The sequence below is a fragment of the Lingula anatina genome, chromosome 1 (genome assembly GCF_051362555.1).
Source record: "Lingula anatina isolate TDL-2025a chromosome 1, LinAna3.0, whole genome shotgun sequence".
In the NCBI taxonomy this organism is placed as follows: Eukaryota; Metazoa; Brachiopoda; class Lingulata; order Lingulida; family Lingulidae; genus Lingula; species Lingula anatina.
In genome coordinates, this window is record NC_141767.1 from 35837544 (window position 1) to 35864135 (window position 26592).

The 26592-nt window shown below is 35.6% G+C and overlaps 2 protein-coding genes across 5 annotated transcripts; one reads left to right on the plus strand and one right to left on the minus strand.

Annotated features, from left to right (window-relative positions):
- Positions 1-110: 110 nt before the first annotated feature.
- Positions 111-14532, minus strand: LOC106171985 (uncharacterized). 3 transcript variants are annotated; one of them, XM_087003572.1, is made up of 4 exons: positions 14396-14532; positions 2763-2929; positions 1657-2329; positions 111-1366 (listed from the first exon to the last, which is right to left on the minus strand). In XM_087003572.1, exons 2-4 carry the CDS (start codon positions 2854-2856, stop codon positions 1117-1119), a joined length of 1017 nt encoding a protein of 338 aa, XP_086859698.1. In that variant the 5' UTR covers positions 2857-2929; positions 14396-14532; the 3' UTR covers positions 111-1116. The 3 variants fall into 3 exon arrangements, with proteins under 3 accessions (XP_086859698.1, XP_013407975.2, XP_086859702.1); XM_013552521.2 differs by lacking the exon at positions 14396-14532 and adding an exon at positions 5203-5396; XM_087003576.1 differs by lacking the exon at positions 14396-14532 and adding an exon at positions 3060-3212.
- On the plus strand, positions 6503-25362 carry LOC106171976 (mitogen-activated protein kinase kinase kinase 4-like). Of its 2 annotated transcripts, XM_087003420.1 has the most exons (26): positions 6503-6632; positions 7495-9142; positions 9784-10068; positions 11604-11762; positions 12039-12196; positions 12551-12727; positions 13064-13163; positions 13389-13472; positions 13869-13994; positions 14369-14497; positions 14809-14958; positions 15494-15655; positions 16436-16569; positions 16801-16882; positions 17243-17315; positions 17742-17909; positions 18481-18573; positions 19019-19087; positions 20499-20696; positions 20962-21032; positions 21230-21346; positions 21737-21896; positions 22310-22429; positions 22836-22942; positions 23246-23425; positions 23754-25362. In XM_087003420.1, the coding sequence occupies exons 1-26, from the start codon at positions 6556-6558 to the stop codon at positions 23844-23846; spliced, it is 4920 nt and encodes a 1639-aa protein (XP_086859546.1). In that variant the 5' UTR covers positions 6503-6555; the 3' UTR covers positions 23847-25362. The 2 variants fall into 2 exon arrangements, with proteins under 2 accessions (XP_086859546.1, XP_086859551.1); XM_087003425.1 differs by lacking the exon at positions 19019-19087.
- Positions 25363-26592: the final 1230 nt, after the last annotated feature.

The following is a 26592-nucleotide window of genomic DNA, read 5'->3' on the forward strand; positions in this document are numbered from 1 at the left end:
CCAAAATGTAATGTAAGAAAAAGTTAGGCAATATTCTGTATAGGGTCTTCAAACTTCACTTCTCAAACGGGTGATCAGACTAACATAAAGAACACAGAACAAGATACAAATATTTGTAAAAGTAAAGTAAGTATTTTATTGCGTAATTATAGTGTTTTCCTAAGAAACTTGCGTACAATTAAAAAAATTAATATATGGCAAATTGGGTAGTTAAAAAATTAAAACTGTCGATTACCCTGATAGTCATATTGTGCTCTAACAAGTGTAAGCTACCCTTAGGGCTAGTCGAACATAACATTTAACATTTATCTTAAAGCTTTTCACTTAGTCAAACATAAAATGTTATTTTGTTCAGAGTTTACTCTCTTCCAGCAATGACTTCCACCACTCTGCATTTATGTTTAATTATTTTTCTTCCTTTTCTTTGACACCATCGTTTCATGTACGCTGTTTTAATATGAAAACGCAAGAGCACCTAATCCAAACTGAATTTGACTAAACCTTGGATATTACATGCAAGATCCGGTGGGTCTCACTGAAAATAAATATTTACAAACAGACGATAATCCGACTTTAGGCACCAGTTTATAAGTAAGGACTTTTTTAAATGAAAAAAGAGCGTGCAATTTCGAAGAGGCACCACTATAGGCCTATACGAAAGGACAAAAATTCCCCGAAAATGTTCAACTCACACGTCTAAGCCCTTATTTAAAATGTCAGATTGTCTATGAAAACTTGTTATATGTAAAAATAGATTACTTGAGTTTTGAACTCTAGAGTCCGTTTTCACACTTTTTTTCATTTTGATTATGTAGGCTACATAAAACTATTAAAATCAACAGAAAGCGCTTTCGGGTACCCTGATTAAAAATATAAACGTCTTAAAATACTCTTTCCTTCACTTCTAGTTAAAAAAATCGAATTCCAAACGGAGGATATGTAACTGACATTTTTCTTTTATACATTGACCTATTTTGGAAATAACGCATTCTAACGCCTTTAACAAATAACGCGAACCTCGCTCAGCGAGATACGCCAAACTGTTAACGACCATATAAATAATCAATATATTGAGAAAAAATATTTAAAAATTCATATCCAGATAATGAATACATTTTAGTATAAAAAGGCGTAATTTGTGTGCCTATACTTTTTGCCGGACTCCTTTTTAGCCAGTTCTATTCTCTTTGCTTGTAAAACCTCAGAGATCCATTCAGGATGCACCACACAAGACAGAGGCTTGCGGGGGATGGTATTATAGAAGAAAGTGTCATAGTTCTGCATTTGTCCAGTCAGTGGATTCGGTGGGATCTCTGGTTCTGGACATTTGATGGTATAGGCCAATCTTTCTGGTAAAACCGTATTTCTGAAAAATTAAAAGGTATAAACACTGATTTGATTTGTTGCAAAGTTGCAAATGTATTGCACCTTAATTTCTATTTTGTCAGCGGATGATGGCCAATTTTGCAAATATTAACAGCATACATGTTCATTTGTTAAATCTCCTACAACTTATTGCACCTCCACTCTCTCGGCTCTTTGAAGCTTGAAAAAAAAGCGTTGACAGTTTTATTGTAAATTTCACTTAAACACAATTAAAATACTCATTAGTTACCAGAATAAAATCACATTCGATGAAAAATAAATGTTACTCACTTGATACCATAAGGGTCTCCCTGAACCTCCGCCCTCCAACCGTACTTCTCTATCACTTCATCGTACGACATCGACGTCGGGGTCTTTACTTCAACATGTTCTTGCGTGGTGTCTGGGGTTGGGGTCGGTGGGACAGGTTTGTGTGGCCGTCTATCACTAGGTGGCTGACTAAAGCGTTCTTCCGAAATCGCACTCTCTGCGGGCCGAGGTCTCACAGGACCTGCAGACTTCACAGGCCTTTGTGGCGGTTTGGGGACTTCTCTACGTATTGTAGCACTTTTCACTCGGACGTTTTTCCCTGGTTGTGTGATGCTCATCTCCACGTAGGAATCGGGCGTGGGCGCCTTAGCGACGACTTTACCAACACGAATAGGCGTAGCTTCTGTGACCCAGCCGTGTTTCTTCGATGGCGTTGGCGCCTTTGGGCGACCTGGCGTCAATGACATTTGGGGCGGAGGCGCACTCTTCGCTCCCCCGCCTTGAATGCGAAGGTAGTGTTCTACGATGGCCTGGTTAGACACGGGGGTTCTTGGCGTAGATGAGATGTGGGACGCCGGGCGTTGCAACATGGCCTCGTGTTTGATGCGGATAGGCGTGGGAGGCTGTGGGGGTGTGACGCCTCTGGTGCCATGGTTGGCCTGACTTCTCCAGTGGCGGTACAACACCTCTTTTTCTGTAAAAAGACAACGATATGCTTAATCCTGCATTGAGGTACCGATACTTAAGTAAAATGAAACGATACAGATAACTTCAACACGTAAAAAACGTCACATTTGATCCATGTACGTGGGCTTCATGCGTTATGTATTATTGTCACTCTTTTTTTTTTTTTTTTTTTTTTTTTTTTTTTTTTTTTTTTTTAAATATCAAAAACATAAGGAATGCGAGAGGCAAAATAAGGTCCATGGTCGCATAGAAAAACAAAAAAAGTAGACACTGACATATTATAGTACCTTTCTTGTGTCCTGTTATATTCTTATACAGCATATATCTAGTTGCACTGAACGAAGAAATAAAAAAGCAGGCCTTCATAATTATGTATTCAGCACACAGACCATCTGTCACATAAGCCTGTTTATCACCGCAAATTTTTCACAAACACATACCGTATTTTAATTTCCCTCTTGGAAATTGCTTAGCTAAGGGGTTGTCGTATGTGTTGTAAGCAGCCGGATACCATCCATATACCTTTTCACGCATGGTGTCGCGTTGGTTTTGTGCGGTAACACTTGAAAAACGGCGTCGCCGACAACCACCACGCAACGGTGCACACCTAAAAGGTAAGGAAATTGACATAAAATAACAATAGAAATAATCAGAGAAAAACTCACCTGAAATAGAATCATATGTCACAAACCCATACAAGTTGATCTAAAATACTGCTAACAATGGCTGCAGATTACCTCGGTGCAAGTCGAAAAGGTGACAGGTTTACAACCCGGTGAAATTAATTAAAATAGTTTTAGCTGTAAAGTAGTTGTAGAGGCTTAGTGGCCAGAATCTGATAATGTCTACAGCCCAACATATTTCACTACGATCGCAGTCTCCAACGCCCTGAAGTGGAAAGTAGGAGTAGGATTTATACAGATTACCACAGTCACACAGACCAGCCTTGCAGAGAGATTTACTCTGGGATTATACCTGCACATTTACACAATACAATGAATGTATTAACTCGTTTCCATGGAATCGCGACATTAATATGATACTTGATCCTACAGCAATAGTGATGATAGCGGATTCAAGTCGAACAACGGAAATTATAGCGCTATCTGTAAGTTCTAGGTTTAATGGAGTAAATAGCAGGCAAAACGATATGCGAATAAAAAATCAATTACGGAAGAGTAAATTCGTGTCTGACTGAGAAGCTACAATAAGTATAAATGTCAATATTAGCATTCTAGTCAACTATTGAATGTTCGTAATTTCCCGTACAATGGACACCGTAAGAGGGTCTTGTTAAAGGCGTTGAGAGGAGACGCGTGAGGTGAAGACTTTTGAATACAATATATTTGATGTTTTTGACATACATATTTATCGTACTAAAATGAATAGATGTAGAAAAAAGAAACGGATGACTGAAAGAGAACGACAGAGAGAGAGAGAGAGAGAGAAAAGACATGAGTCATCAACCTCTCAATTCCCGTCATATATCCTAAAAAACATATAGGACAACGACGACGACAACGACCACAACAACAACAAATAATAATAATAATAATAGTAATAGCAATGATAGCTATAAGCTCTCCTCAAAAAATTAAATCTTGGTCATCCTGTTGAAACTGATACCGTTAATTTTTAGGGAAAAATTCCTTGCGAATGTGCTAACCGTGACCTCACGTGTTTAATATTACAATATCAGATATACACTGTCTTGTATTATCTGCCGTAAGTAGGCGTCTGGTAACATCTTAGACAAGGATGTGTATAGAGACGCGACCCAGACTCGTGATAAATGGGCTATGTCGTGAAGTAAATTTCGATAAGATGTTTAGATGACAACAGCGTTACTGGGTTGTCAGGTTATGTCATAGATGGAGTTTTCTGTCCCAAGTCCAGAAAACGAGGAGTGGAGTCAGGCCCGTAGCCAGCTAATTCAAAAGGGTGGTTCTTTTTCTGAAAAATTGGACCTTTTACCATGAAACCTTCGTGTACCTAGATAAAATTTTAACCAGATAGACATTTTCTCGGCAAAAAAAAAAAGGGGGGGGGGGGGGTCTTTCGAACCACCCTGGCTACGGGCCTGGGGGTACTACAGAGTCTACAGACAGAAAACTCGAGCTGGCCATTTTAAAGGAATAATGTGGCAGGAATGATTCCGTCTCCAGTTGTGGGGTGGGACCTTATGAAGCTTTGGGTTCGATAGTTTTGGACACGAGGGTATAACTAGAAAAAAGTATGGGGTGGGGGAAGGGTTGTTGTCACCCTTTAGCAGAAAATTCAGTGAACAAATCTGCCCAGATACAGCGGCATGTGCCGAACCATGTCAATATGTTCAAATACATTCTCTAAGAAACGAAATGTCATTTCACAATTATTCTCCTGAAGTAGAAATATTGCCCCTTTGGCATTTTACTGAAATGGAGACAAATGCACTTTTAATAACAAATGGGTTCACATAGGTCTAGCCTTGATTCCGGAATTTCGTGACTTAAAAGTACTATGAAAAAGTATACTGGTTACACATATTCTGTCTCACTAAACTGGACGACCGGCGTGTACAAATCGGGCTTTTTAGCTTACAGCATGTTGACAAGTTTCATTCATTACCTAAATGCCTTCCAGCGGCGTCGAACTGATGCCTTAAGAGAACAGCCTTGTCATTTTAGCTTTTCAGTGCTAAATCTATTTAAAACGTCTCAGTTAGAAGTTTTTTTTTATAAAATACTCCTGTGGCACGAAGGACGGGTTGGTTAACTACATCACAATAATGCCTGTGTGTCAGCGATGCACGTTACAGACCTTGGAAAATAACTTGGTTCTAAGTTACCTTGTTTAACCCCGTGTTTGATAACTTTCCAAGGTTTTTAATCCATCACTTACCGGTTCAAAAGTAATTAATCAATTATCTCGCTTCTGTCTTGGCCTTGTCGACGCTTCCATAGGTATTTCTGTCCACTCTCAGTAGTCGCCGATATTCTTCCTCAATCGATTCGATCCACGCGATAAAGTTTACAATGGGTGCCTATTTAGTCCCACTGAATAGAGGTAAAGTTTATCGGTCTCCATGGACGCGGGCAGCGCATTTGTTATTTTAATGTAGGACACACAAATGTGGCTTGAATACCCACAATGCTGTGCGTGTCGTTTGTTTTGGTATTTCGTGATAACCTGTGACTTGCGTTTTCAGTGAAGGTTCTCCGAATGAGTCATTTATAAGTTTTGTTTTTTATTAGTTTCAAAATATTTTGATTTCTGTTGAAGAAAATTAAATGCGGGATATTTGAACAATAACCAGTCAAAACAAAACACTTACGGATACATAACTTTTTTGTATTCACCAGTAAATGTAAGCCTACATGTCATAGTAGGCAGTATTGTGAAAAACAACAGCGATATAAAAAATGAAAACCAGCAAACCTTGAGTTTTTTCAGCCAAGTTTTATTTCAAAACATTTGAATATTAAAACCAATCTAGATATAAACGTTATGATGTAGGCCTAGTAAAAAAACGACGGGTGGAATCAAGGATCGAGATGGTTTTTAATGCTACTCTCGCCAAATATGCGGTCGTGCAAATCCACCGTATACTTTCCAATTTTTCAATCTTTTACACGACACATAAAGACACATCATGTTAAATACCATAAGGGCTGAGATCTTTTCGGGGAGGGGGGGGGGGGGGGAGGATTTGTTGTTATAGCATTGGTCGAAGAGCTTGATGGTTTCTAGTACAAAAATGTTAATAAATAGATGAATAAATAAATATTTTTTTAAAATCTGTGGTGTGGCTACCTCCCCGCACCGTTTCTTCCCCGCATCGTTAGGCTACTGCCACAATTTCCGTCGAACTGATCTACTAGTTTCATATGATATGGCAAAGTGATAAATTAAAGTAGAAAATATTATTTGAAATCTAAAAATGTACCCTTTATGTTGTAAGTGAAAAAAAAACAGAGAGAGACCTTCTAGAATAATGGATTTATTGGAAAAAAAAACAAGAACGATCACCAAGACGAAGGAAAACGCAAAGACAGTAACCAGATAACTTTATCTACGCAATTTAAGCTATTATTTTCCTTTTAAGCCGATAAAACAAACTTATTATTCCATCATTTTGAAAAAGGTATCTGATCTGACGCTTGTTTTAAAAATATTTATAACGTAGTACTGATAAAATAGGTGTCTCCTCTTGGATAAGCGCCACCTATAAGCGTATCAAAATGTGCATTGAAGATGGAAGATCAAGATGACGCCGAGGGTCAGCAACCAGGTGATCTGACCTCCGTTGCCCCATCTAGTCTCGAAAGATCGTAAGTACTAGCATCTCCCTTGTGTTTTTTAAGATGTGCACCTAAAATTGCAATATATTTTGGTTGCATTAACGCCACCGTCGTGCAGAAATCTCTGCTTAAAGTAAGACACTTTCAGGAGACGGTGCCCTTGTTTGGCTTTCATTGATTGTGTTGACAAAGTTGAGGAGCGGCATCGTCCACACTCACAGCGTATTTGCACCTGAGATTAGTTTGGGGTGTACTTGCTTTTTTATTTTTTGATTATATTTCTATGAAACTTGCAATCGAGACTGATAACAAGCAGATTTATGTTATTAATTATTTTGTTGCGAACTTGTTGATCTGAACTTTACGGTGACAATGTGTTCCTTGGTGAAAAGAAATTACTTTTTTTTCTTTCTCTTTTTCTTTCTTTTTTGCCTATTTTATGTAAGGCAAGGATCACGAAGTGTTAAAGATAACATTGTTTACTGAACTGTATTCATCAGTATAACAGCAGTTGTAAATACCAAATAAACTTTGGACTTCTGCTAACTACATTGTTTGATAACACAAAGCATAATTACAAAAAAACATCCTAGTTAAAAGAGGATGAAAAGAATATGTATCATCTATGGGGAACTTTGAAGGACACAATTCTGATTTAAATTCTATTTGGTAGCTGCAGCATGCATTTTTGTAACATCGTTAAAGTTGTTTGCTGACAATGTAGCCCCAGTGTAAACAACAAACATTTAAACAAACATAAACTCTACCAAAATGCATATCAATATGACTTGTGTTGTATGTGTCTGTGTTATTTCATTTCATTATTTTGCATGATACTAGCTTTTTTTTTCAAAGTATAATTTGTTGTTTTTGATGGCATTCTATATTTCAGGCCTGGAAATGACTTAACAAAAGACAAAAATGAAAATTTCTTTGAGGAAGAATCCCCCTTAAATTCAATGGATATAGAATCTGCCGACCCCTTGGCTCATTACAATTTTAACAATGTATACAGTGGCAGGCTGGCCAAGCAGGAGAAATTGCGGAGTGTGCGGGGAAAAAAAGAGCCCAGAGACAAACTTTTAGCAAAAACAAAACTCAAAGACATAAATACAGTGGACCAGGGGGATGCAATAACCAATCCTGAAAAAGATGAAAGTCCTGACAGGTTCAATATTCAAAGGAGAAAACATAAACTGCGAAAAACCTCCAGAAGTCTTGAAAGAGATCGAAAAAGTACATCACACGTAGAAGGACCACAGATGCTAGCAAAGCAAGAGCCATTAAAAGTAGACTCTCCAAACAGATTTTTATCACTTAATTCAAAACCGGTGACAAATGTGCCTCATGAAAACAGTGCCTCTCCTCTTGAGCCTTTGCGTAGTTATCAACGAAGGCAGCTCTCTCATCATCCTGAGGAATGCCCTCCTGACAGAGTTTCATTTCATGAAACTTTTAAATTGTTGGTCAATATGGGGACCAAACCAACAAAAGAAGGAAAGAGAGAAAAGAAAGACTACAACAGACAAATTAGCTCAGAGCAGGAGATCTGGCAAACAAAATTAAACGATCTTGTATGGCTGGAACTGCAGGCTTGGCATTGTGCAAGAACAGTGAAAGAACAGGATATTTACCTGTGCAAAGAGAGAGAAAAAGTGGAAACTTCATTACAAGAAATCATGAAATTTATGTTTACAGAAAATGAATCAGCTAGAAGCTTATCAAGTGAAGGTGACTTACCCGCCTACATGTGGACCCAAGAGCACATATATAGACAACTGGAGGCCATAGAACAGGTTACAGAGCAACTAGAAAAGTTAGAACATATAGAACAGCTTTTTCCCACAACCAAGGCTCTGGGTAAAGAGTCAGATCTCTACTCCTCTGTGGAGTTCACACACAAAGTGAACACCCTGTACGTGTGGTTGAATGTGACAAAAGAACTGGGTCATGCCCTGAATGTAGCCACCAAGGTGCTGGGAGTGTATCAGGACATTGGTATAAGATGGCCGAGAGTTGAATATGAAGACCCAAGTGCACTGCAGACTGGCATTGGTGATGATAGTGATGATGACGATGAAGAATATGAGGATGAAGATGATGAAGAAGATGAGTATGCCACTGATGAGGGACAGGAAATAGATTCTGCCGGAGACCCAGCTGGCTCTGACGGCAGTAGAAGAGGTGCAGGCAATAGGCCAAGAAAGATTAAGAACGTGCGGTTCAGCTTGGACAATCATTCTCGACCCCAATCCCCTGAAGATCGGTTAGCCCCACCGGTGACTAGCTCCACGCCTGTCAGCAGTGGTGTCATCAGTCATTCCAGTTCCGTCTCCAGCTTGTCGCGAACCTCCAGCGAAGTCAGCCTTACTGACCAGACCAGTACCTCCATGTACAGACCATTTGCCGATAAAAATCTCAAGAAAATGGGGATGAAAAAATTGGTGATGCGACTCAAGGATTTATTGGATGGGACCCTGCACAGAGCAAAGAGAGCCTTAGAAGGACCGTCTCGGTTTAATTCCATGGAAAACTCTAAGGTAAGGCTTAAGTTTGTATGTATTCCATTAGCTCCATCAGGATAAAGAGTGATAAGTAAATGTTGATAAGTGGGATGAGTGAGCTGTTAAGTGACTTAAGTGTAGCAGGTGTGTAATATGATTGACTTTAGGTAGGATGTATTGATTTGCTTGATATATCCAGAGAGTGGTGTCAATTTTATGACAGTTAGTTCAGCCACCAGTCAGTGAGGAAAGAAAATAACTGTGATGAAAAATAAATCATTTTTATAGAGGTTAAATATGTTTTTTCTACCCATGAAGCATGACATTTGGACTCTCTCAATGATGAAAGGTTGAAACATCCTGCCTCCTAGGTAGAAAACCAAAACACAGGATTACAAATTCAGTTTTATTTACCTTAAATAAAAATTTTTTATGGTTTAAAAAAAAATCAGCATTTTTTGATATTTTTCTACATATTTAATTGCAATACTTTTTATGAATAATAGACATATTTTTTGTTTTTTTTTCAACATCAAATCTTTTATTATTTTCCAAATTTTATTATAATCATATTGCTATAAGTCAACACTTTTTGGAGAACTAGAGTCCAGTTTTTTTTTTTTTTTTTTGCTGTGATACATCAAATTGTATGAAATCAATTGTACTTTTTATTCCAGGGTGGCATTCAGCTAGGTGATGAGGTGGCAGTGATGACCCACTCTCCGTCTTGGGACCTCTCTCCAGAAGTCATGCAACTTCTTGGGTTAACACGTGATCGGAGGTCCAGTCTCCCCATACAGGGAGCATGGAGTGATGGTTTTGACAACATGAAATTACCCTCATTTCGCCCAGCATATTTATTCTTAGTTCGCGTGCCTTTGGATGTCATCCATGAGTGCTTGCGCCTGAGGCTGGAGCAGAGGATTCTGGGAAAGGACCCATCTTTATTGAGCATAAAACAGGTATGAAATATGTGTTAAATTGACCTTTTGGTATCCACTCTTGCATACCAAGTGGAAGACCATGATTTAATGGATATGAACATTTTATTGAATTTCCTCTGGAGTTTGACTTGTAAGTTTTTTAATTTTGCTTTAAAAAGTTCATTTGCTGGCAGTATTCTGGACAGTTGCTTAAAACAAAACCCATGTTTGATAGAACCAAGTCTAGGTCATTTCAAGTAAATGCTATCTAGTCTACTCCACAGACTTTGTTCAATAAAAATCCTGTTATTACATCACTGCCTAGGTCATGACTGTTATTTGGCACTTTCCATTATAAAATAGCAACTTTCTCTGAACTAGACTTGAACTAAGGTTCCCATCTCTCTTGGATCACAGTATACATAGTATTGCTATATGTAGTTGTCTCAAGGCAAAATGCACTGATTGTTAATGGGACTGTCAGGTAAAATAGCATTTTTCATTACTGAAGTAATAAACTTAACTAGACTGGCATCAGTGTAAGGTTGTTGAAATGTTTCCATATCTAACAAAATTGGGTAATATTCTAACTTATGGGTAGTTCAACTAGATATATAAGCATAGTGCGTTATATTAATTCATTTCATGATACTATTTACTTTTTTTCATGTTTTTGCGGTACCCCCCCCCCCAAAAAAAAAAAAAAACAAGGTGATTTATTGAAAAATCTCTGAAAAACAAAATTTTAGGATACTGTAACTAATTAGCACATCTAGGTTTGCAGGGTTTGCATAAATTGGTAAATTGATACATCTTCCAGCATCACACATTGTTTTGCCAACTAATAGACATTTCCCTTATTGCGTATTGCCAGACTGAGAAGGAGTTGAAAACATATCACTGCATTTTACAGTTTCCATGGGAAATAGGATGTTAATTCTTTGTTATGTAACTGAAACCAAGGCCACAACTGTTTCAAGCTTGCAGGTTTGTTTTGTCAAGCCACGGGCGGGGTACTTCCCAAAAAAATAACCCCAGGTGAAGTAATCTCAGTTTAAATCTCACCAGGTAGTTGACCCTTATCACAGTCAGGTGTGCTGGTCTGAGGTGAAAACTGTGATTCAGATAAGGCTCTGTGCATAAACAAGTGCCTAGTACTGATATATCATGATTTACAATTCTTCTTTACTACTGACAGTTTATTTGTTGATCTGATTATTTAATTTATTTATTATGGTTGATTTTATATTTGATTGTTTATCTATTGATATCTACTAAGATTTGATTATCCATTCATTTTTTTTATTATGTAGTGCATAAATTTTATTGATTTCTATGCTGGCTAATTCATTTGGCTTATTGTTTGTCTATAAGTTAATCTATTTATTAATATTATTATCATTTTGTTCTTGTTCATCTTGCTAGTGTATTTTTAAGGGTATGAAGATGGTGAGAGGTAGCATGCTAATGAAGCAGTATTTAGGTTTTAGGATATTAATCAATCTTACAATTATCATATAGATTTGTAGTTTAGACCTTTACTGTTGAAATTTAATCTTATTTCAATGTTCTAGTTAATACGTGAGTGCATGGAAGTGCTAAAGGCTGGTGTCCTGTTGAAGCAGTATTATCGTCACATGGTGGCAGCAGTAATGTGGGATGACATCCACGCAGAGGAAAAGTTTGAGATGGGACTGGAGCAGTTTGATGCTGACATGAAGGAGATGTTAGAGGTACAAAACTAATGGTGTTTTGATCTGTTATTTAGGCAATTTTTTTTAGCTTTATATGGTAACTGTTTTCTTGTGTTCTTGTTTTCTTGTACACAAGGATTATTGAGTAGGGTTTGGGCTATTTGTCATTTTAGAAAGGCTTGTTCATCACTCACTTCTTTACTTTTTCACTTGTTTTTTTCCCTAACATTAAGAAATCAGGGGAAAAGAAGACAGCATTGCTCTAATTCTTAATGCAGTTTTCTCTTAAACAACCCATCTTTTCACCTATTTCAGGTCTACTTCAGCTACCTGCAAACCTGGATGTGTTCATTGCAAAACTTGCCAGAAGCTTCTAGAGCCCTTAGAAATGCTCTTGAAGAGCATTGGACATTCACCAAGGAAATTTGTGCCCATATCCTTGGGGGAGAGGCAGAGGCAGGGAAGAGATTTTGGTTGGTGAAATTGAAACAATTATAAAATGAGTTTATTGAAATGCTTATTTTGAAGCACTAGATTAAATTTTGATGTTGAAAAAGCCTAATTAAGCTTTAAGTTTTCTCTGGTGAAGGTCTTGAACTGGTATGTTGTCTGAAAAAGGCAGATTTATGTAATCTTTTTTACTAGACTGTGAAATATGAAAGTCACAGCTTTCAGTCACAACAAAAAAAGTTGGTTGCTTTTCTGGCAAATTTAATTTTACTTACCATTATGCTAGTTTATGATAAAAATGACAGGAATTCTACTCTCCAATTTCAACCTGTCACAAGCTGTAAAAAATAACAAATTAATTTTTTCTTTTAAAATAGCACCATGGCAAGTAGCCTCCTCAACTCCATAGCAGACTTTCTGGAGATTGGCATAGACGAGTGCATCCACAACTATGACTCAACCATGGTAGAGTCCGTCTCCATGGAGCACTCCTCCTCAGAGGAGGAGGGGGAGGAAGAGCACACACTCAGGCATAATAGATCCACAGAATTGAGGTAAGATAAGCACTGATTTCAAGATTCTAAAAATTAGAGGTGGAGTGGCTTGTTTTTAGTTGACTAGTATTTGAGAAACAAGATTTTAGTTTTGCAACTTTTTGGTAACGGGATATTTAAGTTTATAAGTCAGCATGAGGACTAAGGATGAGGCAATCTTATTTCTTCATCACTTGAGATATCCTTGAGGATAATACTGCAAAAAGGAGGAAATTAATAAATTTACCAATTTGCTGTTTGTGGGCAGGGAAGGAAGGGGAGTATTTATGAAACTCAGTGTTACTTTTATCCCAACTTTGAAAGTTGATATATTGAAATATTGTGATTCATATTCAGGCAAGGTATTATCAGAATATGCAGGGATATTAAGAATTTGTTCCATGAAGCTAGAGAGAGGGCAGCCAAGGCAGTAGGATTTGCCAAGATGCTTAGAAAGGTAGGTGAAGATAGCACATGGCTTCATGTTAATAGGGTGACAATGACTGGCTCCATAACATACTCCATAATGCATATATTTAACACCCAAAAATTACCTTCTGAAATTATTTCCAAAAGATTTATATAACATATAATAATATAATGTTAAAATTTATTCTTTTTTAGAAAATATATTTTCTGTTCTATGTTACAGGAAAAAATAATTGGTTTTGATTTATTTCAGGATCTTGAGATTGCTGCAGATTTTAACATTCTAGTTGAACCAGCACAGCTGTTGGAGAAACTGAAGGAAACAGACCACATCAAGGTAATTAAGTCCAGAATCAGTCTGGATGTTGAAAAATAGTGCACAGACCAATAGATAACCACTATGGTGTATCATCTCATAGTCAGGAACCTCAAAGATTCACAATTAAGTTTATAGATTTACTTTTATTATATTTATGATTTACATTTGGGTGGCCTCAGTGACCTTACATCAAGTAAAAAAGGTTACTGCAGTGGGAGATGTAAGCTTATATTTATTATAAACTGTTGTAGTTACATAAAAAGGCTTATAGATTAAAGTCAGTTCATTCTTTCGTTAAATAATTCAATGTGTTAATCTTTAAAATTAACACATTGAAGAAACTCCATGCTCTTGCCATGTTTGCCTGTATCAAGAAGATATTAGTATAGACCAAATCCTTACTTCCTGTTTTAGGTGAATGCCCCTGCCAATGCAGGCTACCTGATGTTTATACCACACCACATCAGTGAGGACAAAGAACAGATTCTACAGCTGCTGAATGTCACCTGTGGGAGAGAGGACATTCACCACTCATTCCCGGTGAGTATTTTGATGTTGACATATTTCAAACACTGTAGGCACCCTGAAATGTACTTCCCGTTATAGCAAATTTTCATCTACTAGATGTGTTTTAGCTAAGTTTAGGCCACACTGTACAAAAAGCTTAATTTCCTTTTTATTTACCTTGGGTCCAAAAAAATTGATTTCCCCAAAAATTCGGGTCACCATAATTAAATTGCTTTTCTGTTAAATGTTTTCTGTGCAAAAACAGTGAAAATCTTAAGCTTCATTTCCCAAAATAAAGCTTTATTTTTTTCACTGTTTCTGTACCAAGGGCTTAAATTATTAGTAAAAATGCAGTGATGAATGATTTTTCATGATGACAGAAGTTAAATCTTAATCGCTATCATCAGGTGGGCAAGGAGAGTCATGAAGGTTACCTGCTGCTGGTCCGGTGGGAAACTGGGACGTGTGGCTGGGAGGGGACGTCAGTCAGGGTGGAGCCCACTGCTGAGACCACTATTGCCCTGTCCCATATTGAGGTGGGTTACTTGGCAGTGTCATGTTCTTTGATGGATTTTGGATAATTCTGCAACCCATTTGCATTTTCCATTTGTATAATGATCTGAATAAAAGAAACAGAGATAGAAAAGTATTACATAGGAAAACATTGTCACAGTGACAGTGAGGACTAAGTATGTGTGGCACTGGATTTCATATCCAAGTTTAAAAAGAACTTTAATTTTGTATGGCTTATTTTGCATAGTAATATATGAAGAAAAATATAGCTTTAGATTGGTCAAGAACATTTTGAACATTGCTCCTTTATTAGAAATATATTTTCTTTCTCTAGGTTGAAGGTCTGTTGTTGGTGGTCATCAACTCCTCACAGCTGCCAGCACAAAGGAAGAGCTTTAAAAGGAGCATGGGGTCTGCTGTGGAACTTGTCAACGAGCAGACGTCATGTCATCAGGCCATCGCTGAATCCTTGATTGACCTGAAGGTGAGTGGTCAGTTTTGATAGCTTTGTACATAATATTTGTGGTGAAGATGGGGATTTGTTAAGGTTTTAACTTTAAAAAGACATACAATACACGTTGGGAAATGTCCATAAGTTGTATTTTTGTGTCTAAATACGTGGCAAAACTACTCGTCTTTTCTAATCCAGGCCTTACGAATGATAAAACCCTTCAAATAAAAGTACCTGATGTTGATATTTCCTGCTGAAATGTCAGGAAAACATGGTTGTCTTTATGAAGCATGATTCATTTAGAACTTAACTTATTGACGTAACATCTAATCCAAGTGCAGGGACAGGTCAAGCAATAATCTTTGAGTTTGAGATTATTGCTTTCTTTCTGGAGGAAAATTTGTTTAACTGATGTATAAGTTTTCTTACAAATCGGAATGTGATGTGTTTATATAGCTCTCCACTGCGCTACATTTATGATCACACTGACATCCAGTGTTATCCAGTGTTATTACATGTGTATGTAATTCCTTTGAATATACAATTGTGGTTGTGTTCATAATTTCAGACAACAGCCATGTATTTGAGGGAAAAGGTAGCAAAGGCCATAATACAGGTGGATGAGAAGCTGAATCTTGATGACATTTCAGAGAGGGAAGAAATGGAGAAATACAACATATTGAAGTTATACAGGGAAACCATGCACCAATGCTATAACTTTGGATTTGAAGTAAGAAACATTAATTGAAAAAAACTTTTGGTTTCATTCTGTGGTGAATTGCAGGAAAATGTTTTTTTGTCATTTTTTTCAAAACAAACCAACAAAAACAAACATTGATTGATATTTGTGTTTGCCAAGTTATCTAATTTGAAAAGAAAAACAAGAATTTCTATCATCTTCACCAGTTATATGGTTTTTTGCCCACTTGTTTCCCCAGGGATAGATTTTAATGAGTTCTTGAGAGGGTTGACCTTTAGAAAAGCACAAATGAAAAACACTTAATGAGGAGCTGTGAGGATTCTTTTCATTTGGGTCTAAACATTGCAATTTGTGGAAAGTTTGCCCTTTCTGAATTATTTCCTCTTTAGTATCAATAACATTAATAATAATAATTAATAATAATAATTAAGAAATTAATAATGATAATTGACTGAAGAAAAAATCACATCATTCTTATAACTTAACACAGCTGATGAAATTCTTCTCTGACAATAACGTTCCACAGTTAATAATATGCAGAAACTGAAATTTGATGAGAACAGTGTGGTTGTGCATGCCTGTGTGTGTACGTGTGTGTACTGAATAGAATCAAACAATTCTATACATGGACAATAGCAATTTTTGATAAACAACAATTGATACAACGCCTGCAATGTGCATGACTGTTATCTCTCTTCATGAATTTCAAGAATTTTTACACCAAGAAAAAATGGACACATTTACCAAATTCATTATTGTCGGTGTATGTTTGATTCCTCAATGTTTACGTGTCTTATGATCTTTGGTTAGTACCACAAAGAAGTGACCAGGCTGGTGACAGGTGACGCCAGACAGAAGCTAGCACATGGCCTGATAAGTTTTGCCAAAGAATGGACCAAGTTTGTTACACAAAAATGTGAGAGAGGACGAGGAGTAAAACCCAGGTGAGCTTTACTGAAAACACAGTGGTCATGTGACACTTTATATTTCGTAGTTTTTTTTTTAATTTTTGCTTGAACTTAAATAGGTAAATATAAGTGTTAAATAAATAGTCAATTGAATGCAGTAGTGGTTTAAATAGCTTGCAAATAAGAATGATGTCATAAAATTCAAGCTGTAGTTAAACACACAAAATTGTTTGCTTATACCTTCTTATATCAATCTTTATATGTCAGATGGGCAATGCAAGGACTTGAGTTTCTCACAGTAGCTTGTGAGGCCAGGGTTCTGGCCCTCCTGACAGAAGGTGAATTCTTGGTAGGTTCAAGTTGCATTTTCTAAAATTTAAGTAGTATGTGTAATCAATTGAGGTTGATTTCTTGTGATCGTGTAAGTTATACTAATCAATTAGTTGGAATTATTGATGTATTACATATATCTTATCAGATAACAGCACTTGTACCGATTACATATCATGAACACTATCTTTTATTTTCCCATATGGCCTTTATTGATTTTAGCTAGATTTATTTTGGTCTTTGGTTGACTAATGCCAAATTTAATGCAACTTCATTATGTTTGGCTTTCATAGATTTTTTCTTTTTGATTTAATGATATAATTAGAATATATAGAAGTTTCTGAACTGTCTGTTCTATGCCATATAATGATTATTTTAGGATTTGAAGCACAGTATCAACAACTGCATATCCCATGTGATTGGCAGTTCTTCTGATAAAACGGGCAGTCCAAGTGAGTGGAAATAAATGGTTCTTTTTTTTTTTAACTTGTAACTTTCCTGTCCTGGTAACAACACGAAAGAGCTACTCAACTAACTTTCTGATGGGACTTCATAATGAATGTTGTTAACTCCTTGGGTACTTGTAATCGTTCCTCTTCAAAAAAAAAAAAAAAAATTATAAATTCAGTTCTTATATACTCCATTACACATGTGTATCAGCATGGTTTACTATGGGTGCCTGATCATTTTTGGCTCTGATACAGACAGGGTGTTGACGCTCTTGCCTCCCTGAGGAGGATACAGCTCAGCTGCCGTCTGTGGTGCTGAAAGCTAACAACCAAACAGTATCCTTCACAGCCAGACCAGGAAGTTTACCCCTGCTTCTAAGCACACACAGAACAAAGTAACAAAGAAAAAAATATTATACATATTTTCAGACTTTCGCACCAGCAGCCCAGACCCAGTGAATGCCCAGAGGAACGCCATGATCTACAGGAACCTGTCCTGTCCAGAGCCGGCACCCTCCCCCAAGCCAATACGAACCCGCTCCGTGCTGAGTGACCCTGCCACGTCGCCTCACCCATCACAGTCTGACCCTTGGTTAGGTATGGGATCAGGGTCGTGTTTCATAGAGTTCTTTTTCTGTAAGGGATTTGTTCTTGGAATTTCTGTTTCAAATGCACAACAAAATTATCAAATGATAATGTAATTAATTTTTTTGCCTTCCAATGGCTTTTTGAAACAGATCTCAAGCTTCAACAGATAAGTCTGATTTTGTTTATGGTAAGTAATTGGCTACTAAATAACTGCATAGGGATAGAGCAGTTTGGGTTTTACTCTAGTAGTAAAATTAGAGACACATTATTGCCTGTATTGAGCCATGGGGCTATATCACATACATATTTCATAGAGAAGTTTCTTTTATCATGCAGAAAATCCCATTCTTCCTTTCATATCATTTTCCTATCAAGATGAGACCATTGGTTCAGAATATTGTAGCAATCGTAATAAGTTCACAAGATTTACATAATTTACTAAAAATTAAAATTCACACATGAAGAACTAGTCACAGGCAAAAAAAAAAAATTCAATGCTGCTCTACTGCTTATCAGAGGTGTTATGTTTTATCATGTATGATATGATATATAACTAAATAGTTTCTATACTTCCCCCTAGGTGGCAACCCAGCAGCATCACCCAGTCGTGCTGTGGAAATTCATGATGGAGAAAATGGTGGAATTGTTATGGATGTTCACGTCAGACCAAAAGGTGGGAAAACACATGTATCAAAGGATTATATTTTGCATTAATTGAGTCAGATAGTGGATAAAACAGAACTTTTCCTAAATGATTTTAGAAAAGTCTACCCTGCAGCTTGTTTGGCTTAATGTGTCAGTTTCAGGTGATTTGGTTCAAATGTTATACTTTCTATTTAGACAGCTTACGTTTTTTCTTTTTGCAGTGCTTTGTTCCAAGATAATCACTGCATGCGTGTGATTTTATTTTCTTCACATTTTTTAATTACTGTAATATGAAATTTAAAAAAATCACATGAAATAGAAATGCATTATCAGTTTGGAAGTTTAAGAGGGAGAGGGAAATGATGTTGCGTGTAAAGAACAAATTCAATATCAAGAATATACTGCAGTCAAATCTACCACTCCTAAGGTAGGTTAGATATTGACTTTGAATTCAATATCTTCGACTATTACAGGCCCAATTTTAGAGAAAAGACATAGCATTGGAGCAATGAATTTCTCAGAGAAGGACAATCTGTATACAGGTGAAAACAGGATATAGTATACATGTGAAGTGTGGTAGAAAATATCTTAAGAAATGGGTCCTCATTTCATAAGTTTGTTCTTGATTTGAAATCTTCATATTTTCTTTCTGATCACTTGCTTCTTCTGTTTAAAAATCTTCAGACTTTGTATTTCAAGTTTGAATTACTGTTGATGTCTGTACCACTCTTGGTGTCTTTGAAAAGGGAAATGAAAACGCTATGCATGCTTATATGTAAAACAATTTTATTGGTGTTCATGTTAAAAATATCATCGAAATCAAGGCTCATAGCAAGATTAATTACACCACCAGGAAAAATATTTAGAATAAGATTTGTTAAGAGTTGGAATGTTATACATGTGGATGTTCTGTGCATAAATCAATGTCTATATAGCATATTTGGATTTCCATGTGCTGTGTATATAATTTCCTGCCTTTCTGTTCATAAACACTGCACCTACTAATGTCAATGCACTGGACACAAAGGGCAATTACACTGTACATTAACTGTCATCTGTGGTATTCTGCACAGCTGCACTTCATTAGCACATAATATAATTTTATAAGTATGTTATATGCATCACTCTTTTACAGCTTGGAGGAAGTTGCCATGCCAAATGCATATCTTATCCTCTGATTTTTTTTTACCCTCCGCAACTTGGAGAATATGCAATGATTTTCCTGTTTTCACAAGAAAGATTTTATTGTAGCCAAGCACACAACTGCTATGACTAAAGCCATATACTAATTTAAAACTGTAAGACCATCACCTGGGCTAGGAAAGCTTACTTGGACATATTGTTTCCACGCAGAAGGCATGGTAGTTTTTGATGTCTCCTAATATTTAGTCTTCTTCTGTTTTTGCTTTTGATGTCCTCTAAGGTGTTGATAAATTAAAATGTTTTGTGCCTAAGTCAGACTTGTAGTACATCTCTACTCTTTTTGTACTTTGAGAAAGGGTTTGTGACACTGAGTGAAATTTATATATCTTTTGTTTATGTATGTATGTATGTATGTATGTATGTATGTATGTATGTATATAATATGAATTAATATTTTAATATTTTTAGCCTTGTGTACTATGCAGATTGCTTTTCCATCTATTTGCTTGATGCCTGCATATGCTAACTTATGTATTATAATTGTGTTGTCATTTTTGTAAGAAAAGTGAAACTATCTATCATATCTACAATACTTTATTTTATGGATTAAAGTCTTCAGAATGCCAATTAGAAAGATAAATTAATATAAACATCAAAAATAAGCTTTGTCATTTGTTTGAAATAAAAAGTTCAAAGATAACGTTTAATTTTTCACAAAAAACTAATCTCAAGCAAAAAATTTAGTTGAATTTAATTTACTTTAACATGAGTTATATTTCATTTCAAAACTGCTTGCTTTATTTATTTCAGAAAAGCAAGTTGTACCTCGTGTGCCACTGAAGCCTATGGAGCGTGTCCATCAAGCAGTGGCCAGGCTAGAGCAAGATCAAAATGAAAGACTTTTGGCAAAAAGAAGAATTGGGCGTATCACCACTCAGAGAAGTGACAACAACTGTCACTTGCATATGAGGAGGGTGCATTTTAAGTGGCAAAGGGGCAATAAAATTGGTAAGGTTAACATTGGACAGTGGAATTTGAAAATGTATACCAGTCCACTTATTGAATATTTATATGTATCTTGAAGCAGAAAGAAATTATACTATACATATGTTTTTAATGAGTGTATTTTGGTTGTGTTTGAGTGGCTTTTAAATATTATAGTAATTTTAAGTTAAAAAGTACAAAGTTCAATATAAGCCTTTTTAGTAAACAATTATGCTTTTGTCTGACATAGTGTTACATATAATTATTGATGGACATTTTGATTTTTCAGGGGAGGGGCAATTTGGCAAAGTATATTGTGCAGTCAATATGGACAATGGAGAACTTATGGCAATGAAAGAAGTAAGTAAAATCGAGAAAAGATCAAAGTTGTGAGCATGGTTGATGCAGATTTACCATTGCTTAAGTCCTAATATTATTTTCATTGGCATTTATAACCATCAGGCATATTATACAGTTTAATTGAATGTTTTATATTCACTTTGCTCATATCTAATACCTTCTTCAGATTGGAATAACATGAAACTTTGTTTAATCAGATCCGTTTCCAACCCAATGACCACCAGACAATAAAGGACATAGCAGATGAGATCAGTCTGTTTGAAAGCATACAGCACCAAAGCTTGGTGAGATATTTTGGGGTGGAGGTTCACAGGGTAAGTTAACAAAGATCAATTCATCTTTATAATTTGTTTCTGTGCTGAATTATTCGGAGAGGGCAATTAAGTATTTTTTTTTTTTTTTTTTTTTTTTGCAATTTTGATTAAATATTTTTCATCAATTATCAAACTTTAGATAAACTCAGTCCAGGACCTCGTCTAGTGGGTCTATATTATAAGAACACACAGAATGAAAATCAAATGATCTGCCTCTAGACCAGACATGGTTGGATCCTTTCCACCTGATTTTCTCAGGCTTTTTGTAGCGGCAGTTATCAACAGAGTGAACTGATGATCCTCATAAATGATCAGAATGAGTTTATGATCCTCATAAAGACTGTCCATGATGCAAAAGTCATGGGATGGTAATGTATATTTTTCTTGCAGGATGAAATGGTGATCTTTATGGAATACTGTGATGAGGGCACAATAGAGGAAGCAGCAAAGATGGGTCTCACTGAACCACTCATCAGGAAGTATACCAAAGAGATTCTAGTAGCCATCAGCTTACTACATGACAATAAAATTGTACACAGGGACATTAAGGGTAAATAGACCTTGACATTTTTTATTTATTTATGGTTTTTGAAAAAATTTGTATCAATAAAAATGTGTTTTTTTTTTCTTTTACTATGTACACAAATAATTTAAAACTCGCAGGCACCAAATTTACTGCTTCTTTTCATATTTTGGCATGTATAGTCACTGAAAGGGTATAGAATTCAAATTTGTTAAAAATAGTTTGTTAAAAAAAGTTAGCAAATATTTATAAAACAACTTTCTTATGCAAAATTTTGAAACAAAATTTCAGTTTAGATTACTTATGGATACAAGATTTCTTGATATAAAAAAGACAAAAAAAATTTGTTCCAAATCTGCCCTCAAGGAATATTTTGACAAGATTTTTATCAAAAAAAAATGACAAATTGTAATATTAATTAAAAATTTATTCCTACACAGGTGCCAACATTTTCTTACAATCAAAAGGACCATTGAAACTTGGAGACTTTGGGTGTTCAGTGAAATTAAAGAATCACACCACCATGCCTGGAGAAATCAACACTCTAGTGGGAACTACAGGTAAGAACTTGCCTGAAATTATGCTAGATGTGAAATCCTTAAAGGAGAAGTTTTTAAAGGAGAAGAGAGATGAATTTTAAGGTGATAAAAAAGGATAAAAGTGTAATGAAATAGAAAAGCAAAGATGATATTATGTGTTGCTTGAAAATGTCCCATGTGTTATAGAAGTGTAAAATTGCCAGTTGAAATAACCTTAACAAAAGGAATCAAATTTTCAGTAAGTTACAACATGAATTCTGTTTTAAAAATAGACATTTTAGGTTTTACAATTGAATAGTAAATTTTACATTTATTTATATGTGTAAAACTAAAATGTACAATTAAGGGTATCCTTTAAATAAAAAGTGTTAGCACATATGCCCATTAAATAGCGCAGTTGTTCCAAATATTTTTTATTTTCCTCCAGCTTACATGGCTCCAGAAGTGATCACCCACAATGACCGGGAGGGCCATGGCCGTGCTGCAGATATCTGGAGCCTTGGATGTGTGGTCATTGAGATGGCTACAGGCAAGGTAGATATTCCATCCTAATTTGGTGCAAGAGACTGACATTTAATTGGTAGAATGGTCAAGTTTTTTGTATGCATTTGCATTTTATCAGGAAATGTATTTATTAAGTTTCTAATTGATATCTTGAGCTTCAGATCCAAATCTCCTTATGTGCATGCCTATTGGGCTCTATTCTTCAGCTGTCTTTACATATATATATATATATTATGCGTCTCTTATTTGTTGCATCTGCATGGGTATTTCTCATTCATTTATGGAAGAACACACATTTTAATGTTAAAACATACAAATATGCTTCTGTTTCAGAGACCTTGGCATGAGCTTGAGAACAACTACCAGATCATGTTCAAAGTTGGTATGGGGTGTAAACCTGCCATCCCAGACACCCTGAGTGAGGAGGGGAAGGATTTCCTGTCACATTGCCTGGAAATTGATCCCCGGGAAAGGTGGACTGCAAGCCAATTACTAGGACATTCCTTCACTAAGGTAGGGCTTATAAGTAAATGCATCATATAGAATCTGTTTTGTGATTATGACCAGGGGCTATGTGAATGCTTATAATATAAAAGTTAAATAGAAAAAATATACAGTTTGAAAATAATGACTTGGAATTATTATTTAATTATTTTTCATATAGACTGCTAAAATGTGTCATCAGAATGAGATGAACTGTGAACCTAAACATTACCAGCAGTTTATTCCCTTTGGAATGTTGCAACATTTCTAAAAAAAAAAGGAAAGATTTGCAGCAAATGATTGTGCATTCTTCATTAATTTAACAGAATAACAAATATAAGACATGTTTTCTTTCAAGTTTGCCTTGGATGATGAAGTTGAAGAACAAGAAAGTCATCAACCTAGGGTTTTAGCCATGCCACATGCTATCAGTGAATCCGAGGAAGCCTGACTTGTTTATTAAAACAGCATTCAGGTTCTGAGTGCTAATTTTAGTCTAACTGATTGAACTAGCCACAGTTTAGTGCTGTTCCTTTTTATTTTGGCCAATGAAATTCACAGCTTAAATATTTAAGTGTATGTGTAACATAATGTGATTTAATTTAATAATGATTTTAATGGAATTTTTTTAGGGCTGGCAGGTGTAAGGATATGTTAATTTCTGTCTTTTAATGCTAGTCTGGATAAATCTATTATTATTGTGATACTAATAATGGATGTGAATATTTTCCATGATAAGGATGTAATTGAATTAAGAATATTGCTGGCACTGGTTGGGGGGGTTCTTTCACATATGAGTGGGAGATCACTGATGGACTGAATTGGGAATTGTGTAATTTGTGAGCTAATAATTAGATCTTTTTGGTGCTCATTTTTGACATTTTTTATCAGCTGTTTAATGATGTGCCAAAATTAATAAACAAAACAAAATTGAACAATGGAAGTTAATGTATCATAGTAAGAATGTTAAGTCGGATTGCAAGCTAATATCTGTACTGATGTTTGCTACCCCTTCGATTTGCCGAAAATATTTGATATTGAAGTTGTCTATAAAGATTTAATATGAAGCAAAATTTAAGATGTAGGAACAAGCTTAAATTGAAGGGAAAGGGACATAGATGTAAAATTAATCTGTTATGATTTAATCAAAAATTCCAATCTGTGGTACTTAAATTTTATATATCATTTGCATCTCAATTGTAGTCATAAAATCTGTCAATATTGATTACATCCAGATAATCTTTACATTAATACATAATTGAATTATGGCTTGATTATGGTGAAATATAATAATTTGTTTCAACTTAATATAACAAGTATGGTCTGGTACCAAAAGAAAAAAGAATTTTAAATCTGGACAACTGCCATGATAAAGTTTCAGTGTTCACTTTACAATGTAGCAGTTTTTAATAGTATTGTTCTGTATTATACAGCTTTTTTCAATTTTTTTTCTATGTTAAAACAGTCATAATCATACATTTGATCATTTAAAAAACAGATTCATAATCCAATAATGACATTTTTTTAATGCACTTATAGTTATAGACAGGCACATCCATTTTGTGACCCTGAGTTTCAGAGTCTAACAGACTTTCTCTATACCAGTATACTGGTAGCTGGAGCTGTGCAGAGGAGACTGCAGGAAACTCAGGGTGATATTGTGTTTAGGAAAAATCTGATGTGTTTAGATAAGAAGTTGGTTGTGCCCCTGGGAAACTGTTCAACAAATGTCATTTCTGATTGTTTAACAAACGTTTCAAAATCATGGTGAAAGTGGATTTGGCATTTGCTGCCCAATTAGAGGTCAGTTAGTAAAGGAAAGACATTAAAGGGAGAATTGCATATAATATACAATTAGACATTTTTCCTTGGAGTAGGATATTTAAAAGATGTATTTGACAGAGCTGTAGATCTCTATAAGTAATGTCAGGGTCATAGGCTGCAGGTTGCCCCCCCCCCCCCACCCCCCCTCCCCCCCACCCCAGAGAATTTGAATAAAAAGGGAGGGGTGTATTCAAATATTGTTATCATTTTCTCTTTCCATAGCCCTCAGAAGCCTTACTTTTACAAATAATCTGTTTGAAAGTATTGTAAAGTATTGTAGGCCTTTGACAGCAGGTCTCCAAGCACTTTGTCAACCTATGGCCCTGCATGTTACAAACAGAGCATGTCATTATTGTTCAAGTTTTTATTTCTATATATACAGTTTATGTACAGAGGTGTCAGTAAAGAGAAACTACAAATTGTGATAGATCATGTGATAAACTAGGCAACTTACCTCTCTTGAAAACAATGTGTTGACCATATGGCTGGATCCCTAACACTATCTCCTCTTCAATAGCATGATACATGGAAGTGTTCACATTTTATGTGGCATACTGATTACCTTGGACATACTTCACTTTCTTTGATGGGAAATTTGAAAAATGCTGTTGTTACCTGCAAATCTTAGCTGCAGTGAAAATCCTGTGACAAACGTGATAAGTTGTCTTCAGTTAAAAGGCCATGACCTTTGGATCCATGGTCACTGTTGACCTTCAAGCAGTAGGAGGGATCAAGTTCACATTTTTTCAATGATTTCATGGTTATTTTTTTTAAAGTTGTGTGAAATTGAATTGTTGTTAAATTTGACACAAAAGCAATTTTAATAGATTTATTATCATGGTCATAATATTGTCATACATAATAGAGTATATCAATTTATGTCGCAGATGCATTTACTTGTTTTTCTGCACGAGATTAATTTTTAATACACTTGAAATATTTTACCCTCTTTTATCATGATGGGAGTTAAGAAAATGCTACATACACTGGTGTACATGTTATATTGTGTGTAGTTTTATTTAAAATCATGTAAAATGTAGACAGATGCACAGTAATGAAATGAAAGTGCATGGCAGTTCAAAGCAGAAATAAGCACATTTACAAGAGTACTTTTTTCATTTCCAAAGTTTATGTGTATTTTTGTTGTAACTTTTAATTATTGTAAGATATTTCCCTTCTCAAATAAATTCTGGAAGCGAATTTTTCTTGACCACCCCCTTGATTTTGTATGATTAATCATGATGTTATCATAACTTACAAATCAATTCCTCATTTCTATTTTCATCTCTTTTAAAGATGTCTTCTACTAAGTCATTTCTACTTGATAATATATTTTTCATCTTGAAAATTATTAAAACAAATTTTTAATATTC

Coding starts and splice junctions, on each gene's coding strand:
- LOC106171985 (XM_087003572.1), bottom strand. CDS start 2,856: ATGCGTGAAAAGGTATATGGATGGTATCCGGCTGCTTACAACACATAC. Junction 2,330..2,762: donor AAGAGGGAAATTAAAATACG/GTATGTGTTTGT, acceptor GTCTTTTTACAG/AAAAAGAGGTGTTGTACCGC. Junction 1,367..1,656: donor GGAGACCCTTATGGTATCAA/GTGAGTAACATT, acceptor TTAATTTTTCAG/AAATACGGTTTTACCAGAAA.
- LOC106171976 (XM_087003420.1), top strand. CDS start 6,556: ATGGAAGATCAAGATGACGCCGAGGGTCAGCAACCAGGTGATCTGACC. Junction 12,197..12,550: donor GAGGCAGGGAAGAGATTTTG/GTTGGTGAAATT, acceptor CTTTTAAAATAG/CACCATGGCAAGTAGCCTCC. Junction 13,164..13,388: donor TTGCCAAGATGCTTAGAAAG/GTAGGTGAAGAT, acceptor GATTTATTTCAG/GATCTTGAGATTGCTGCAGA.